Source organism: Opisthocomus hoazin, chromosome 4 (assembly GCF_030867145.1).
Source record: "Opisthocomus hoazin isolate bOpiHoa1 chromosome 4, bOpiHoa1.hap1, whole genome shotgun sequence".
Taxonomy (NCBI): Eukaryota; Metazoa; Chordata; class Aves; order Opisthocomiformes; family Opisthocomidae; genus Opisthocomus; species Opisthocomus hoazin.
Window position 1 is genome coordinate 28597842 of NC_134417.1, and position 20282 is coordinate 28618123.

Consider the following 20282-nt stretch of genomic DNA (forward strand, 5'->3'; position numbering starts at 1 on the left):
AGTTTATGCATCACTTTGTGCCACTGCCTAACAGCAGGGACGAGGCCATTCCCGCACACCACACCTGCTGGAACGGCCAAGCTAACCAACACAGCAAGCACAGACACCGGAGAACGACCGGGCACACCACTTGTCTCAGGCTCTACAGACCTGCACTGTCACCCGCAGTCCCTAGCGCCACAATAATCAAATACTCATGTTGTTACTAGGTGCAAGAGAACTAATCAGTCTTGGTATTTGGGAAGAAATTTTTGTTAACATAAAAATATGAACCATACAAAACCATAAATTAAGCAATGCTTAGTCTGGAGGGAAGGGTATCAGCCAGGGAATTCTCCACCACAGTCTAGAAGTAACGGTACTACACAGTGCCCAGGAAACCCCCCCAAGAAAGCCTGGAGCGCACCATTTGATTTCGAGCGACAAACTGCCCGGAGCCCAGCGGGTACCGCCGCAGGCACACAGCTCCGGCAGCCCAGCGGGCTGCAAGCACGCCCAGGCACAGCTCTCACACAGGCAGTCGTGCCCCGTCGGCAGCCGCCCAACTGCCAGCGCCGAGGCCAGCAGGTTCAAAGTCCAAGCATGCCGATCGCCACGGCACACGGTGTGACGGTGGAGCAGCAACGCCCATCACGGCAAAGGCCAAGGGACAGGAGGGCACAGCACCCACTGCAAGAGGCACACAGCTCAGCTCCCAGCGCTGCCGGGCTGCTCTCCACGCCGCCGCAGGCACTTCAGCCTCTTTCTACAGGTCTGCAGGAGTTATCTGGGGCAGCAAACTGTCACACACGCTTCAAGGTAGGGAGAGCACTGCGGGTGCTGATACTGCTGCACATAAAGCTGCTTCTCCTACAAAATGTACAAATAAATGTCTGTATGCACGACCTTCCTACTGACACAGCCACTTCCACAGCAGATGGCACAGCAGGACACAGAGGACAGCAAATACCACACTTCAGCAGGCAGCATTTCCCAGGTGTAAATACTGAGTTTCATACCTGTAACTCCAGAGTAACCTGGAGCAATGCAACGTAACTCGTCTATCTGCAACGACAGCTTTCATCTTCTGAATCTGAGGTCCAACAGCAGATTGCACAGCTTTTACATCTCCTTTGAACAAAGCACATTGACCCAACGACACACGAGAGGAGCCAAGGGAACACACCCACATCCTCCCACTACAGCAGGCTTGCTAAACACAGGTATTTCTAGACTTCCTAACACCTTGGTGCCTTTTCAAAGCTACACGTTCTTTCCGTTGAAGAAGGGCAGCAGCAGTTCTCTGACACCAGACTGACCTCCTGAAGCCTTATCACTCAGTCTCAACTAACCAAGGCTGCTGCTTCCCTCCTTAGCAGTCTCTCTACAAGCAAAGCAGAGATTCAAGTTCGAGTAACTGTCAAACATGCACCCACTTTGATAGCAAAAAAATACGCAGATACAGTTTTCCACTTTTGTGCTTCCTGCAGCAACAGTAAATCTGAAAAACCAGTGAAAGAATCACAAGCCGCTACAAGAACAAACCCTGCAAGACCCAATGACAAAGGCCGAAGGTTTGAGAGGACCCGAGTGGGCAGCACGTTTCAGATGATTGTGACCGTGACGCTCTGCAGCAAAGGATGCATAAACACCTACTGCATAAACTGGTCTTGGGTTACAGCTGGAAGGCTTCAAAATTTTCACGTACTTTTGTTCTACTGTCCTTAAACACAAATAGTCACATAAATAACTCTCCATGCAGAGGTCAGGCCACAGAAGCAGAGCCAGAGGCTCCAAGAAGTCAGCTACATATGCAGCTGTGGGATAATTTTTTAAAATAAACAGAATATGTTTACATAATATACAGATGGGTATCAGTACAAATAAATATTACAGCAGATGGCAGCTTCATGCCGCAGTTCTGGCGATGCCAGCTTCCACAGCTCTTGTCCAACTTACTCCTTGCTCTTCCCACCACCCTCTTTCAGCTATGTCACCACACGCGCTCGTGTGCTGACACTCGATGAAACCTGGGAACGGCGCTGACGGGGATGCGAGGGCAGCGAGAGAAAGAGAACGCTGGCCAGGTTTGGGTTGTGGGTTATTTTTCAGCTACATCTCGCCTGGCTGGCTGCCAGCTGAACTGAGGGAGCAATGGGGAAGGGGGAAAACCTCCAGGCACCGCTAGCACCAAAACCGGACCTTTTACATCAGGTGTACAAAAAAATAAAGGATACAAATAAACCCACTCACTCTACTACGCTGGTGCTACAAAGGCCCTCTACAACACAGGACTGTTATGATGCTTTTGGCTAAACTCACAATTTTAAGGCCATTCATCCAGAATATGGCTTCCATCCTTGTTTCAAACAGTACCTAATCCCAAAATGAGTTATTTTTATTTGATGCCAAAACTACCTGTTGCCAGACAACACAAACCACCTCTAGTCACTGGTGAGGGAAGATCTGGGGTTTGCAGTGGTGTTTTTTTCTTTTAAGAAAAGAAGCTATACTGTTAACGATAACAACAGTCATTAGAAGACAATTAGGCAGAGCAGTATCAGTTCTTAGGGTGAGGACCTCCACTACAGGAAAGAAAAGAATATCTCCAGAAGTACTTAATGACAGAAGGAACAACTGAACACAAAGTCCTAGACCAAGGACTGGCAGAAGAGTTTTGAGAAGTAATCTAACTACAAGAGGAAAAGTTCCAAGGGGACCTGACAGCGAGTCTCTCTTCGTAAGAATCTGGGACACCAAGTTCCACACCATCTGCGCTGCATTTCCACAGGAAGATAAATTGACAGTACACAGCTTCAGAGTCATAAATTGTTCAGAAAGGGACACAATTAATTTGTCAAAACGATTTTGACAGTAATACAACACACAAAAGAATACTGACAGGACAGTGTGCAGATGAAATTTTGAATACAAGCGTAGATAGGCAAGAAAAAATTAGTAGAATTCTCTCTCGAGAGAGAGAGAGGTAAAACAAATTAAGATTCTGAAGGCTACTATTCAAGAATACCAGTTTTGTAAGTTTAAAACAGAAATTGAACTACCTTTCATCTGACAAACACGAATGATATCATCAAGCTTCAGCACCATTAAAAACCAATGAAAATGCACACCCACCATCACGCAATGGAGATGACACAGCAATTGTCACCAGTATCTCACAGCCTTGGGTGCTTCAGCATTTCTTTTACCGAACCTTTTCCCAAGAAACACATTCACTATCCCCTGACATTGACTGTCAGTCTAGTTCAAGTGAAATAAGGAAGCAGAATCACGTGGGAGAGGAAAAAGAACCAGAGGCAGTATTACTCAGGAGAGATGCGAAGGCCCTAAGAGCGAGCCAGAGCAACACAGCAAACAGCCAAGCGGTTCAGGTGCAGCCTGTGTCCCGTCTTTTCCGGCAAACTCAACCCTACCACAGAGGTTTAAACCAGCCCTACCACAGAGGAGGGTTCAGCAGGACTGCTTGTCAATTCTTTCCTTCCCCTGCAGCGTGCAAATGCTTGGAGAAAACTGCAATTATTTCAGGGAAGTTAGGGGAAAAAAAGAATGCACTGAAAAACACCCTGATTTAGTCCAGAATCCTTGAGTAGAACTCGCAAGAATGGGTTCCCTCTATTCCTCAGTCAGTATTGCAGTTTGGAACAAGAGGACCCTCAGCTGTTACTCCTGATCTTGGCAAATGGTGGTCATTTAGGTTTGCCTACTTGGTAAAAAGCCCTGATAAATACAGGGTACATCTACATTGCCAACTAAAAAAACCTTAAAACCCAAACAAGATGCTTAATGTACTACTACTATCACATAATCTTTCAGAAACAATCCCCTGAAGGGCCTACTCTGAGCCAAGCATGAGATGGCAGCTCCAGGGACCTGCAAAACACTGGCAAATCACTTTTTTCAATCAAAATCCAGCTACATAGTGTCTATTTCAATTAGCAAAGTAAGTAAAGACAATAATGAACATGATCCAAAGGTCCCCTTAAACAGATCGCACCAGCTAATACTATTTTAAAGGGATTAAACTGTGTTTGTGCAAAGCTTGACAAGCGTTTCAAGATCTGCTGGGTGTAACGCCACAGAAGGTGGATGCTAGAGACGGAAACAGACCACGGTTACACGGTCAGCATCTAAATGATACCACCAATGACCCCAGGATGCAGAAGACTTTCTGAACAAATACAAATTTTATGCAACTAATCTTCAAGTTTCATGTATCCAGCACTGGAAAAAAAGAACCATAAAGACAGTGTCTTATGTTCATGTTGGTGTTTCTTGAAGGTACTGTACCATCCAAGTAACACAAGCTCACTGCGGCTTCTAGTCCCATCTGGTTTTCACAACTGACTTCAGACTCAGGCTAAATTCACTGCTAACAGCTACACATCTCCAAATGCCCTCCACCAACACAGTTTGTGCCACACGCAGCGCTACCGCAGATTCTCCGACGGCCTCTCCAAACGCGATCCTCTACAACCCCTCGAAGCAGACGGGAAGGCAAAGATGAGGCCTGAGCAGAGACTGTGAAATCTAACAGGAGCTGTATTTAATTTCACAGAGCATCACACGAGTCAGAGATCAGCAAAATGAACAGATTCAGTTTTCCTTACTATGAGCTGGCATTCCTTCAGGGGGGCATCCGAAATGAAGAATGCGAGGGACAGCTTCACACAGGACAGAAGGGAATGCACTGAAAAACTCTGCACTGCTCTTTACTACTCCAAACCAATGTCACATGAAACCACTGACTGTCCTCAGAAAATATTTTAAGAGTTAAACCCATCCCCATCGGCACACCACCCCCACCCCAGCTCACTACCAACAGTAAATATCTCAGGCTGAGAAACTCTTCCATGGGTACCGGCCAAAAAATCGCTTCCCTGCTTCGGTCACCGCTGTGACTGCGAGCGACGCATCACAGCCCCGGGCGAGGAAAGCTCTGGGACTGAAGCCCGGGCTACCACGGAGGGCAGCACAGCAGCAGCAGCGGGAACAATAGGCGCACGCACAGTGTCATCGTCCTCCAGTCACCGGGGCAGGGTCGCTGCCCAAGCATCGTCCTGTTTCCCTCTCTCACATAGCAACAGTTCAGTCTATTTACACAGCATGCAAACACACCATGGAGGAGACAGATGGAAATCTGTGAGTTTGGGATATTCTTTTAAATATGTTTAAGTGAATAATATGAAGCTAAAGGCTTATTTTATTTTCTAGGAAACTAAGTATTTTCTTCACAGACACTTTTTGTGTAGGTAATCACTAGGTATTTACTAAATTAAGTATTAGACAATGCATACATATGTACAAAAATTTCTAAACTCGTTTTGGAAAAAAAACATTCTTTCTCTTAAGTTCTGTTCACCCAAGAAAATGAGCTGAGGGCAATATGATTCTGTTCAGCTTCGTTGTTCCTGCGTATTGAAGTCACATATCTAATCTTGCCTCCAATAAGGAAGCTAAATTATGTAACAACCATCACTGAGTCAGGAATGCAAATAACAACTGCGTATTATTTCAAAGTCACTGTTTACCAACACTGTTAGTCATTCACAAAGAAATAGTGCAGGTCACGCAGAGAGTTTTTTCAGCTGCTAGAAGAACTCTCTAAACAAATAATTCCTAGATAGTAAAGCCAAAGAGCTCAGCAACGAGCGCTGATGTCAGAACAAACCATGGAGGAAGCAACACAAGGAAACACGAGGACAAATGCACTGTCCCAAGTCATCAATATGATGTAAATCCATAACTGTGTTCTGTGGGCACCTAAAATACAAAGAAGGAAAAAAAAAAAATAGTATTTTGGACTCACTGCTCTACAACAGGTGCTCTAGAATGCCTGCAATCTCCTGACAACCAGAAATGGCCCCATCAGCAGGAAAAGCAGATTACGCAGCAGAAAAGCCAACACCACACCCGGTAAATCCAGCAGAGCTCGGCAGCAGGTCGAAAGCCCCAGCAGCACCCACAGCCACCGCAGATCGCCAGCACCTGCTGTGGGCCAGGGCTTCTGCACAGTGCCACAGGTGCCTCGCACCCTGCTTCTGGATCATCTGGGAGGACTTTTCCTCCCTCCTGTTCCCATTTCTCTGTCTGCCACATCCAACATCATCACTCAGCTTTACTGATAAGGAAGGCACTTTTCTGCTTTGAAACTTCCAGTATGAACAACTTTATTTGAAACAGCACAGAAATTCTCCCCCAGATCACGCCTCAGTGTCACTTATCCAACAGGGTAACCATGCTCAGCTGGATGCCCTCAAGACATTACTCCGCTTTCTTTAAAAATTGCTAACAGCAAGAACTGCAATAAAATACAGAACACAGACTAAGACCATCAGTCTAGACCAAATAGGAAAAAAAAGGATGTTAATGACGCATACACTGTCTCACCTGGAGATCAAATCGGTGATCTGTAACTTCTGAATACTTCTCTTCCATTACAGTTCACCCAAATCACCCAGGGTCTACTCACAGTATTTAAATTTTTATCTGTACTTTACTATATGTGTGTTTGGGGTTTGCTGGGTTTTTTTGCAGTTGTCCGAAGAAGCTGAGCAACAGAACTTTGCATTCTCTAAAAGTAAAGTATTTAATGCCTAGTTAATGGATTCAATAGACACCCTTCTTCAATGAAGACTAGGACTATATTTTCCTGTGGAAAAAGATGAAGGTGCACCACATAAAGGATGTTCGAAAGAGGTGAAACATTAACCTAACTTACAAAAAAGTGTTATGAGAAAGCTTACCTGGTTCCTAACATATATTCACAGATATAAAATTAAACCAAGATACTCAGACAGTATGTTGACCTGCCTCACAAACCCACACAGGCTTCTCTACTGAAATCAAGACACAGAGTTCGAAAACAGTCAGAACCTGCCAAAATACTTTTTGTTTGTGTCTTTTTCTACTCATGCTGATCTTCTGATATTCCATAAGCTTTCTGCCTTTTGCTGGCCTAATGGCAGAGAACGCAACAAAACGCTAAAGCTTTCCTTTCTCCTATAAATTTGGCGATGTGACCCAGACCAATTGTTCTTCAAGACATTTCACTCGTTTCCCTGTAACTCCCCCTCCCCAGGGGAGGCTGTTGGGAAAGTGACCTCTTCCGCACCACGTATCGAGACCAGAGAGCCTTCTTCTGACTACCGAGAGCGACTGCGCAGTATTCTCAGGGTACACAGCTTTGACTGCTGACCAACCTGCCCTATGGCACCCGCATCAGCTCACGTCTCCGTGTAACGGCTCTCACTGACTCGGGGAGCAATCTGTGTGGTTTTGTGCTCCGTGCATTACACACACAGGCAAATACAGACTGAGAGACTTCAGCTTTCTGCAGCCACCTTACAAGAGGTTTTCACAAACAAACACACTGTACGCAGCACAAATTATTCAGATCAACTCTCCTTTGTGAGAGACATTCCAGTGAGCTCCCAAAAGCAGAGACGGTCTTTGCTGTCTGTATTCTGCTTCTAACAAGAGCAGCTTTGTTCCCTCAGAAATGGCCCTGTCATGCATTAGAAGCCTACCCTGGTGTTTCTGGACAGTCTCCATTAAGCATGTTCTAAGTCACAGATCCTAGATACAAGCTTTAAGCTATCTTGACTAAAGCTAGTATTTTTATCAGGCCACGTTCTGTAGCTCACCTAACTTTTGTCTGAGCAACCAAACCCACTGATAACTGCACCCATACACTCAGATTTTACACTGTTAAGTAAAGGAAAGGCTGCTTGAAATACAGCATAACGGGACAGGTGCTCAACTTTATCACAATTTTGTAACAAGAGGATGGATTTTGCTACACTGAAAGACCGTGGAAATGGAAGCGATAGTTTGGAGATACTGAGACAGAGGCTTCTGTTTTAAAATGACTTTCATTTTTTACAAATGAGGTTGTAGAAAGTCAGCACCAAGTTTTGCTATAGTTAAACAGTATTGCATAACTCAGGAAACACAGTATGTTTTCCTTTAAGTTTAAAAAGGACTTACAAGTTCTGTTTTTATTCAAAGTTATAAAAATAACACAAGTTCTTAAACCATTAGACTTTCCAAACAAGAATAAGATTATAATTTTAGGCTAGTGCGGTATTTTTCCATTCTTTCTTTTCTTCCCCTCCCACTTCCTTTGAAGACTGCTAATCAAGGGGTTGTAAGAATTCCCCTAAAAATATTGCTCTCCCCATCCCCATTTCTGCTTTAAATATTTTAAATGGAAAATTGAAGAGTGGATTTAATGATTTGGAGGCTTATTCAACACAGGTAAAAAAAACAAACATACCCCTATTCACACAGCTATACACGTATGGTCACTGCGTCTTACAGCAACAATCCAAAGGAGAGGCAAAGTCTGCAGCTAATTAAACCTTGATTTCTATTAGGCTATCCAAAAAAAGATGGCAATTACCCCCTAATACATGATGATTCTGTGACATCAACATTTGTACAGCAAAAAATAGGCTCACGATACTTTACTGTTACATTTCACATTCCATGTAAAGAGAAGCCTATCAGAAGTACTACTCCTTGAAAATCAAGACGTTGATACCCTGCACTCCCTGACAACACTGCTGTCGCTCAGCTGCAATTCCTGCAGCGGCTGTGGATCCAGACAACACCCAGCTTCTGGCAAAAGACCTCAGCTATAAGAAAGCGAAACGAAAGGGAACAGGGGGATGGAGAAATGAAGGTATCCCGAGTAAGTCCAAATGTATGCCTGTTATAGCCCCTAAATTAGGTTTGCACTTGACAATACATTAGACTCTCTCACATACGCTCTATGAAACAAAATCCTACTACTGCATAAACTTCAGAAGACATAAAATAAACTGCTGCATAACAGATGTAAAATTCCACAGACTTCACAGCACGTCAGAGAAATACGAGGCCAGGAAGGACATTACCATGACCAGGAACATGAAACTTGAGAAGTTCCACAAAGGTAAATGAAGGTTTAATGCTAAAGAATTCAGAACATCACCATTTCTACAAGAAGGAAACAAAGGGGACAAAAGAAAAGGGAACAAAAAAAAAAATAAAGCTGAAAAGGTAGGAAGGACTTCCTAGCCTGACAGATTCCTCATCCAACCATCAGCCCCACTTCTGCAGTGAGGCTAATATTTTCCTGTTCCACAAGACAGATACATTTAAAAGCTGTACAGCGCTATGGCTAAGATCAATCAGTATCTTAACTAGGCCACGTGCATCCTTTAGCCATAGTGCTCGATTTCAAACTGGAAATAAGGTACAAGCAAAGAAGCACAGACATTTTTATGTTTTAGTTCTGTGGACCACAGTACTTCACCTGCTGACGCTGCTATTAACCAGGCTAGGATAACAAATTATAACAAAGCAATCACGCATTAAACAGCTTTTTGAAGGAGTTGAAGTATACATAACCCTGCAGTACACTGTGAGTGCACATACATATGCGTGTCCCACATTAAACAATGCCAGCAGTAATTATCAGCGAACCTAAAACAAACTTTTCAGCATTTGTGTTGCCAAGATCTGCCAACCTTTCCTTTCCATTAGGCACTATTTGTACTGTGTCCCTTCTCCTTGTTATTGACTTTGCACTGAAGAAATTCGCAACAGCACAAAGCACAGCCCAGCAGATGATCTCTCTAACAGAAAGCCGCGTCCCTGGTGCCAGGTGCTAGGGCGCACAGGGCACTGCTCACCAACAGCAACGGGCCGGGGCTGTTTGCACAGCAGGCGCCACGGTCACACAGCGCACAGCACACCCGGGCACCGGCAGAGAGCAAACCGTGATTCAGCTGAGTGAGGAAACACTGGCAAGAGTCAGTTCTCAAGGGCAAGTATGAAACTCTCGCTCAACTTTTAACAGTTTAGTAAGGGCAGACTAAGCTTAGTTTGATAGACTCTAAAGACTAAGTAGGACTGCTTAACGCATCAACATCTAGCTTAGGAACTGCTGAGCTGCAAAGGATGCTTATTTCTACTAAAATACACCACGGTCTTTCCTTGCCTAGCAATTTTCAGAGCAACTAACACCATGCCTATCCCATTAAATGTGAGCTCAAACACAGTGGCAAGGTGAGTCTGTCAAACTCACATTCACTGTTACTTGCATTTTCCATCTTCAAACTAGCACGACAGCTACAGAAGAAATGGTTACCACTCCAAAACGGTTACCCGAGGCTCCAATAAATAACCAGACATGTCTAGTTCAGCTTACCTGTAATTCTTCTGACTAAATCCGTACAGCCAGAAGTACAACTCTAAAAATAGAGTACTCTGGCAAGGAAAGACAAGATTTTTCCAGATAAGAGCAAGATGCCTCAGAGAGCAAGAGCGTAGGTAAGGCACAGCTTGAGGCTGCCAATACTGCCATGTATTGTACACAGCACTAACCAAAGCGCCACTATGCAAGCAGCTGCCCACGAGGTATACAAGGAAAATACAATCCCAATAAACAGAGCGTACTCCCACTACAAAACCAGAATCTACAGTCAGCAAAATAAAACTTCCGCTGTTTGTATCATATGGAATGACTCTGTGGGACCGCAGAGCACGTGTGTTTTGGTCTCTGAAAGAACAGAGAATCCAATTCCATTCTAATTTCTTTAGAGCTTATAAAAAGCTATGACTCCGCACACTAACACGTGCAACATTTGACTGCTCTGTCAGGCCTAAATTTCTGTTGAATTTGCTACCTTGCAGCTGTTCCTTCATTTTGTGGTAACACTAAAGACATTATTTCATATACTACATTTCATTCCCCGCTTGAAAGATACCTTGACTACTAATAATCACCCTCAGGTGTGATTTCAAAAACATGTATTGTAAATAATTCAAACTTATAATTACTAAATTTTAAACGTATGATTTAAAAATGTAGAAATTTATTGCTACACTTACTTTTTGCTTGCTTCATAAACATCCGTGATATTGGAGAAAAGGTGATGGCTCTCCGTTTTGGTCATTGTAAGGCTCAGTTCCCTGGAATTTTTAAACATCCGGATCAGAATCTCCAAGCTCAGTAAGTAAGAATGCTCAGAAGATATCACTTCAAATATTGCCTGCAAAGTGGAGGGGGGAAAGAAAAAATTTACTATGGACTAGACTTTTTTAAAAAAAGAAAAATACAGAGGAGGGGTACAAAGAAAAGTTACTGGATGCAAGCTAGAGACTACAGCAAAAGTATTAATTTCATGATAGTTGCTTCATTTACTTAGAAATAACTAATACTAGAAAAAAAAAAGACCTTTTTAAAGAGTCTGTATTGAGACTTTTCAACGCAACTGCAAACAGAGTTTGAAGACAAAACCCACCAATTGTGAACACTCCCCATTCATACTCTTGGAGGCAGTTTTGTTTTTCACTAAAAAACCCCACATCTGTTCCGTGGTCCGGATGGAAGCTTCCTATCAGTCACACTACTGTTGACCAGCCAGTATTTGCTTTCTCTTTTTTCAAACAGACACTGGTAAGTTATTTACGTGAAATTGTTCTTGGGTAACAGAGCTCTGCTCACCCAAGCACCTGTAGAAAAGCAAAACCGCGGTTTTAGTCATAGACCGGCAGCGATACCTCGGTTACTTCTAAAACACCGTGTTCGGAGCAGGCGTGCGAGAAGCTGCAGCACCCGCAGCAGGGCGAGAGGGCAGGAGGCAGAGCAGGCAGCGGGGTGGCAGCCACCCTCCCCGTCAGCGGTGGGTGAGCAGACGGCAGGCCTCCAGCACAGCCCCGCAGCTTCCCCGGTTCGTCGCCCTGCCACCGTAAGAGCAGCTGCTGTAACCGCCCTCGGCTGGCTGGCACACACAGAGCAAACTTCTGAGGGACTCCTGGACTCTGAAATCCACATACTTGTTCCATTGGAAATGTTCATCTCTGATGTACAAATCTATTCAGATTTTAGACAGCTTTTACCCCTCTAGGCTTTATTTGCTGTTAATCTACTAGAGTTCTTATATGTATATACATGGGAAAAGATCCAATAATTTTCATGAACCCTCCTGTCAAGCTCCACCAAGTCACGTTTGTCACCGGTGCTACCTTCCAGGCATCACTAACACAGGATACCATCAGCACAGCTAACAACTTCATTCTCAATATAACTAATGTTAATACTTGTATGTATAATTTCACTAGTTATTCACAACTAGCTTCTCTAAGCATTCTCAGACCAAAGGAGACGTGGACTTTAAATGCAACAGCGCAGATCTGAGTGTTTAGACAGGCTAAAGCCCATGGCTCTCCAAACACTGGGAGACAGCGAGAGGGTCTCACAGCTGGCAGTCTACAGGAGCTCACTCGGATGGCCTGATGCACGTGCTTCAGGGAAACCCAGCTCTTCCGTGACCAGGCATAAAGGCAGGGGAGTCGACAGGCAGGCTGTAGGCAGTCTTACTGAATATTTCCAACTGCCAGCTGAGACAAATTATACTGGGGAAAAAAACCAAAACATTCTGCTGGGGACATTTGTCCATAAGGTTTCTTAGAGTTCAAATCTAGTGCATTCAGCTGGTGTTACTAAGGTTGGACGGGGCTTTGAGCACCCTGGTCTGGTGGAAGGTGTCCCTGCCCATGGCAGGGAACGTGGCTGGAACCAGATGATCTTTAAGGTCCCTTCCATCCCAAACCATTCTGTGATTCTATACAAGTCTATGATCAAATAGAATTTCTCTTGGGTACCCTGAGTCCCAGCGTTTCCAGACTGTGCTTTCAAAATTATTTTTGCCCTTCTAAAAAGTCTTCTTCAAAGACCTGAGATTTTAATAATGAAATAACAAGCTTAGGATTTCTTAGAACAAAACAAAACAAAACAAAATCTGCTTTAGCTGAAGCCTTAAAAGGTTTATGCAGTGCAAATAAGATTTATCAACTCCACAGAAACCCTACAGGGCCATTACAGCTACAAGGAAAGGAAGTCTAATGTACATACCAGTGGTCTCTCCATCTCACCACCTACCTAAAAACCTGAAGGGATCTGGTAAGGGATACAGCAGCAGCCAGGTTAACAGCTACAACACACCACACGCTATTCACAAGAGTCCATACTGCTGCGCAAGAAGGTGTGCAAAGGTGATGCTCAAAATAATGATAAACTGCCTGCCCGCCAACTCCGTCAGCCTCAAGAATCTAGAGAACACATACATGTCAGCCAAACTCTGGCAGCAAATCTGCCTACTGCTTGGCTAACAAAGCGCAGAAACATGACTAAAAAGGGCATTCTGGCCTTTGCCCAGCAATTACATCTCGAATCTCCAGTCCCATTGGACTTCTCCCAGCTGTGCTCACAAGGAAAGGATTTACCTAATGATTGCTGTAGAGTTCCCTGGCTGGTTGGTTTCTATGCAGACATTTTTCAACACAAGAAAAATCTACGGGCTTTCTTACTATTACTGTTCTGGAAGGGTTTCGTTTATGCTTTTACTGAGGACCCTTATGAACTTCTTCCAGTTTGGTGACAGAAAGTTATCAGCATAGTCAGAAATAAATGGAACAAAGAAAGATACTTTGCTCCTAATGTGTAACGAAGAGACAGAATATCATCTTACGTGACCCAAACACATTTCAGAGAATAAAAAAGGATTAAAAAATAACCTTGACATACAGAAACTACACCACATTCAAAGGCTGGGGTGGCATTTACTAGGTGCTTGCTAACAGTGTTTCTGAATGACATCTGAAACGATACTGTGGTTAATTTGCATTATATCAAGATAAGCAGACATTTGAACCCTGATGGACCGTAAACACTCCTAAGCTGCCACGTGCATACTGCAGTTTGTACACGCGTACACAAAGTTTCCAGCTTGCAGGAAAAGAAGATCTATCAAAAGTTATTTTAATTCAGTCTGTCTATATGACATTTTCTTCAAACAAAAGACGCACAGAAATCCACCTCACTAACGTGTTCTGAAAGATGGGATGCATGTGAATGCATGACAGTGACATTTAATCAAGGTATAAAGCAGGCATTTTTCAGCAGTGACAATGTATTATGATGGCAAAAATAATCTAATAGGCTTTTTAGCCCAATGTAGAGAATGAAGAATAATCAATAAAAGGCAATTTAAGTGACATACAGCAAAAGCACGACTTGGTAGTACAATTGTATCTTAAGAATATTTATTTAGGCTCCCTCTGCAGGAATGGGCCTCTAATATTCAAATAAAAAACACCTCAGGCTTGAAATCATTTTTGGTAACATTAAAGACTTTACATTTAAAAGGCATCTAAAGATCTCATTCTCTTTGAAGGGATGTAAATGTGACTCCAAGAAACACAAAGTAAAGGCTCCTACAGAATATGACTGAAATCAATGCCTTGTGTCTCAAAGCTCCCCAGCAGCAGGAGACAGAAAAGCAGAACACACGCCCTGAACTGCTGCACAGCCTCTTCCCCCAAAAAAGCAGAAGATGATAGCCAAAGAAATGTAGCATTATTAAAAAAAAAAAAAACCACCACACCACACCAACAACACACTATTGTCTAAATTTCATGTATGCAGAACAAGATGTTTTTGTATTTCATGTACGAACACAGCAGCTGTAGGTCATGCAGCTAAATTCATATTTGAGGCATGCTATACACATCTGCGAACTTCACAGAAAACCCCACTCGGGGCTCGCTGGGCTACACTCACTGACGTACATCCTGACCTGAAGTGAAGACACTGGAACAAATTACCAGGGCAGGTAATGCTACAGTGTTTCTACTCAAAAAAACTTGGGTTTTTATTCCTGTTGAAGGACACACCTCAAGAACTGCAGTTACATAGGTGGCTAGGTCAGCCTATTCTTTTCAACACCTCTCATTCACTTTGATATAGCCCCTGTAGGTAAGCAAGGAAGGTAAAGCAGATAAAGTGGACAAAAGGAGCAAAGAGGAAGAGGGAAGCAGATGAAGAGGACAAAAGGAGCAAAGGGGAAAGAGAGAGAGAAAAGGTAACTACATCAGTAACTGCTGCTGTTGTCTGCACTGTTGACAGCATGGATGCACCTACTCCATCTCAGTGTGAGAGGAAAAAGGTTCGTTACACCACATACGCACTGCCGGCATGTGCAGAATTGTTCACAGGATTAAGCTGTAACCACGGGGCAGTGTAAAGAGCTGTTCCTTGCTCCTCCCTGCCTTTAAAAATTGATGCGTCACCTCCTACCCTCTGTGAGCGCAGGGCTGAGTTGACACCATCCCTGGCACAGCCGGCAGCAGTGACTGCTGCATCTGCTGGAGCAAGCACACCCAGGAACCACTCCTCCAGCAAGACCCGCAGGATGCTGGCAGGAGACCCGTGGCAGGGATGTGCACATCAGCAAAAGGCAGGGTTTGTTTATTTGTTCTCCCCAGGGAGAGGAGACACTTCATTCTAGGACAGGAAGCAGCGTGATGAACTTGCCTCCTTACCAACAAATAGAGAGTAATAAAACAGGCATGCAGTGCATCCCTAAACAATCAACGAAAAAGAATGTGTTACTTTAAAGAGTACCTCCTGTCTTTTTCTTTCTTCCTGGCTGATTGCTTCCGATAATCCATTCTTCTTTACCTAAAAAAAGAAATAAATTGATTAAAATTTTTAACATCTTTTGTAGAAAAAAGCAATTTAAAAAAATAATGGACTACCAAACACACTGCACTGAGAATTCAGCTAAAGAATCTACCCACCTCAGAAATACAGCAATGAACCAGCAGAAATAAAAAAAAACATTAAGTCAGTAATGTCTGACATTTGACTTATCGACAGAACTAATTTCCTTAAAAACTACCTGAAGACACAAACACCGAACTACTGCGGCACAAGCATGCACAGCTGAATCACGGTCACCCTGCACAACATCCCTGGATTTCAAACACACAAGGAAGCATGAAAACCGCTTTCTAAGTTAGATTTCTTGACTGACACACATACATGACAAGGTTCATTTCCTGAGCTGTCCTGAAAAAATCTTAGTGTCTTCATTTGTTAAACACACCTAAAGGTGTAGACAAACTACCTAGACAGCTAGTAATTGGCCAAAAAATTCTGGAGAAGCTCAGATTTACCCTGAACAGCCACGGCACAGTCCCAAATACATACTCCTGTACTGCTATCCTCAACCCTACGATGACGTCTCCACGCCGCACCCCACAGCCAAATCAGCCAAGACAAGTTTGCGCCAGCTCTCCGTATACAGCCACCATGAACTCCAGTCATAGCCACATTTTCCACAGCCTGAAGCAACACACTCAGCTTCCACATTCCACACCAGGGACCCCTGAGGTTTATTCTTTCCTGGTGCAAATCGCATGCATTAGTCATTTAGCAGGGGAATGCTGGAAAAAACAAAAGACCAACAAAAGACAAACAAGAGGCCACTGCACAGCACTACACATGCGAAAGGTCCTGTTCTCTTCGTGGAGCAGCAGCATGTCACAGGACACAAGACTTAACAGATGCCCTTCCATTCTCCCGTTTCTCTTTTGGTCTTCTCCAAAAGCTCCTAACGTACCATCGTCAACAGCTTTCTCTTCTTACTCCACTTGTGCCCTGGAATTTTAAAGGATATATTACTCCTCATTTTCTTCCTGCATACCAGGTACCACAAACCTGGCGAGCAGGTTCAAGTGTAAAGGTGGCACAACATGAAGAAGTGCTGCACGTTGCTTTGCATGCACACTGAAGTATATACACACGTATATGCTTACAAAAATAACAAACATTCCAGTGTTCAAGCAATTGTTCTTTTGAACACAAATTACAGATTCCTATGTCACCACAAGCATATACTTCCGAATTAGTACCTTTCAACCAACAACCTGCAGGCTTTAAAGCACTCACTAGGAAGTACAATGTCACTTTTTTCTGGATGCAGTGGAAGACTTTTCTAAAAATACGCCAACACAGGAAATACCTACGAACATATCCAAGAGATTTCAATGCTTCCTGTTAATACAGCAACTGCAAATTTCCAGCGAGGCCAATGCAGCAACTGCTGCATTTATGTTCAAAAACCTGTAGCTGTGTGTCGTGATCACTATTCTGTCATAGATGGGTGTGCACGCACAAAGTACATATACAAATCCATCATATAAGCAAATGACTCAGTCTTGTACTCTTAATCAACAGCAACATTTCCTTGACATACTCTGTGGAAGAAAACCCAGTTCCTGGTTATGAGGTGTCCAAAATGGTTTACCTGAAATACCGTAAAAATCACATTTGTGATACTATGCAAAAAAAACTTAGTATAAGCTAAGAACACAAGCAGAAAGCATGGCAGAGGCCCACCAATAGATACTAACGCTATCTTCTTGTCACACTGGACTGCTTTTGTCAGCAACTCAGTTATGGCCGATTCAGCTGTGGATACGAGGAGGAAAGGATGAGAGGACGACAGGTTAACTCTGTGGTCATGTACAAGCAGCTCCTCCTAAACGAGGAGGTGCTGCAGTGGGGAAAACTCACCAGAAATATTTCTTTAAGAAATATCGTTAAGTGGCTGCACCATAAACCACACTGAACATCACCTCTTTGATACTGGGAGAAAAATGTGAGCTAATGCAGAGATTAGCCCTGCAGATCCTTGGCAGTGAACCCAGGTGGTCTTTCTTTAATACCACAGAGAAGAGGCAGCTATGCAAAGGTGACAGGTCAGTGGCTCAGTAAAGCAACTTGTGGCAGCTTTTTAAACGAATGAGAAAAATCATCACCGCGCTTGTCACACCAGAGAAAGAGATGATCACAAAAATGAAACACAAGAGGACTGAAGCTTGGAAAGACTTTCGGTTTAGAGAGACAGCAGTTGACAGAACACGCAAAATCTTGATGCAGTGCTATGTAAATACGTTGAACCTACTGGGCATGAAATGGAGGACTTGATGTTAGGACACCCAATTAATATTAAATATTTCAATAATTATGAGAATTACTCATGCTACGGGACATCTGTTTCCAGTGCTAGATCTCAAGAATATAAGAATCACAGCAGCACTGACACTGGTAACAAAAAGTGAACACGCATCATGTTCTCCAGGCTGGACGGTAAGGACCTGGAAAACCAGACATTTAAGTTCAAAGTCCACCAGTCAGATGCAGTGGTCAAACTGCAACAGATTGCCCAGCGAGGTGGCGAGGTCTGCACCTCTGCAGATGATCAAAAAACCTGACTGGACACCGTCCTGGACAACTTGCTCTAAGTGACCCTCCTGAGCAGCAGGGTTGGACACGACGACATCAAGAGGTCCCTTCCAACCCACCCGAGGCTGCGATTCTCTGCACACACAGTAATACTCCTTGTCATTAGCCACACCAACTGAACGCTGCATTTGCCGGAAAGTAAATACATTCAATATAGCACACAAGTTAGTATCAGTGCCTATGATCTGCTGGAAATTCTTCAAAAATATCAAAAGATACTTCTGGAATATATTTTGGAAATATTCGTTACTCTCCCTAAATTAAACTTTCATATTAACAGATGAAGGTTGGAAGGAACAGAGATAGTAGATAAGGCAGCTCTTTACCTAGTGATCTGCTTCACTACTGCCAGCTGTCTAATCTGTAACAGGAATCTAAAGAGGAAGAGGGTTCAAGAGGAATTTGAAAGGAACTGGATTTAAACAGCACCCTATTTCAGAGTCTTTAAACGTTCTCTGAAAAGCTCTATTACAGTTTCACATGTGTGTGCACACTGCAGGAAGACAGCAATACACCCTTTTTTTTTTTTTAGTTGTTACCCAGAAGGATTTGACAACTCCATACATGAAGGTTTCACTATCCCCCTCAGATAGAAAGTCTGGTCAGAGCTGCATCAGCTGTCACGCCTGTGTGGCCAAAGAACCATCCTGCAGAAAGAGTGGATTCATTCGCTGGCTTTCCCCTCAATTTCCTACCACAGTCACTCCTAATAATACCATAAACGTATTGCTCTCCTTCTTTCCTAACATATGCTGAAACCCAATACTTGGGCATTTTCCAGCTGACTTCCTGCTACAATTCCATGCTCACTTCTTAATACATTGACAGCATGTAATTTTTCCAGAGTTATAAACACAGACACGCTGAGATTCAGATTCCCATAGTTTGTTCCCACAGTGCACTACCTTTTCCCATACACTCCCCACTTCCAACCTCGTAAATCAAGTAAAAACACTGAACAAGTTTGCTGTGCTAGAAAGCCTAAAGAACAAGTCAGTTTATATAACCGTCAGCATGGCACAGGAATGGTTCTCTTACTGAGATGATCTTTATACAATTTTGGTCTCATGACAAATTAGTGTTTTTGAAATTATTATTATTATTACTGAATAGCATTCCTTCCAAAATACCTCAGCTGTTGAACATTTAACTGCTAGTTTGCCTAGAAGGCAGAAAAAAAATCCGATTTGACTTCACTATAAACAAACTGTTTTGCAACATTAAGCAAATTAACTACATGTAAAGTACTTGATTTGTTGAAAGAAAATTTAAAGCAAATCTTTTCAAAACCACATTGTCTTGCCTTCTTTATAATTACTGAATCAAAGAGGGATTCACATTTCAATACCTTGAACTGCAACAGGTCATCAACATCTGAAAGACCGCTCTTCTAAACAGACAATCTAAATAGCCTTAGAAGATTGTGCCGAGGCTTAATAACTCACTGCTATAGGATACACACAGCCAATGGTCCCAGCTGTCAAATATTCTAGGTGATCACGTCACGTAATAATAATCCTTTCCTATGCCACACAGAGGGATGAGGTTCTACAACATTCTACAAGTCACATAAACAAAACCCAGAAAAAACCCCAACCGTTTGTTTTAGGGACATCCCTCCAGAAACCACAGAAATGATCAAAGCATAAAATTAACCACAGAAACAGGGAATTTTAACAGTTTCTTTAGTCTCAAAATCAGGCATAGTAGGAAAGCCTGTAGAAATAACAATTACTATCATTAATTTGTCAGCTTATTAGCAGGGATGCCAGCAAGACTGCAGTACTGCTCAGAACAGCTGAATCCTACTTTGTGTAACGACGCTGCTAAAAAAAAGCCACTGCAGACACTTCACAGCCTATGCTAAGGATAGCAGAATACCACCATCTGAGTACGCAGCTTTTTTTAAAATGGTTTCCACTAAATATATAAGGTCAAATCATCTTAGAGTTGGCTTGCAGCAATTTAGAACAATTCAGCAGAAATTTATTTGAACTGAAGCTCTTCTTTAGCGTAATTCACCCTGTTAGTCAATTCACACACACACTTCTTTCTTTTCTTTTCTAATGAATCAGAAAAGTTGTGTCTTTGCCAGATACAGAACCCTAAAGTGAACTCTCTCAATTGCATTGCTTTTCAT

At 43.1% G+C, this 20282-nt stretch overlaps 1 protein-coding gene across 1 annotated transcript in view; it reads right to left on the reverse strand.

Annotated features, from left to right (window-relative positions):
* The window catches only part of ARHGEF26 (Rho guanine nucleotide exchange factor 26), a 56923-nt gene that overhangs the window by 30964 nt on the left and 5677 nt on the right, over positions 1-20282 (reverse strand). Inside the window, exons 4-5 of the mRNA XM_009942407.2 lie at positions 15455-15511; positions 10879-11039 (exon numbers count right to left, since the gene is read on the reverse strand). Coding sequence (XP_009940709.2) covers positions 10879-11039; positions 15455-15511 — 218 coding nt within the window. The remainder of the gene's footprint in view (positions 1-10878; positions 11040-15454; positions 15512-20282) is intronic.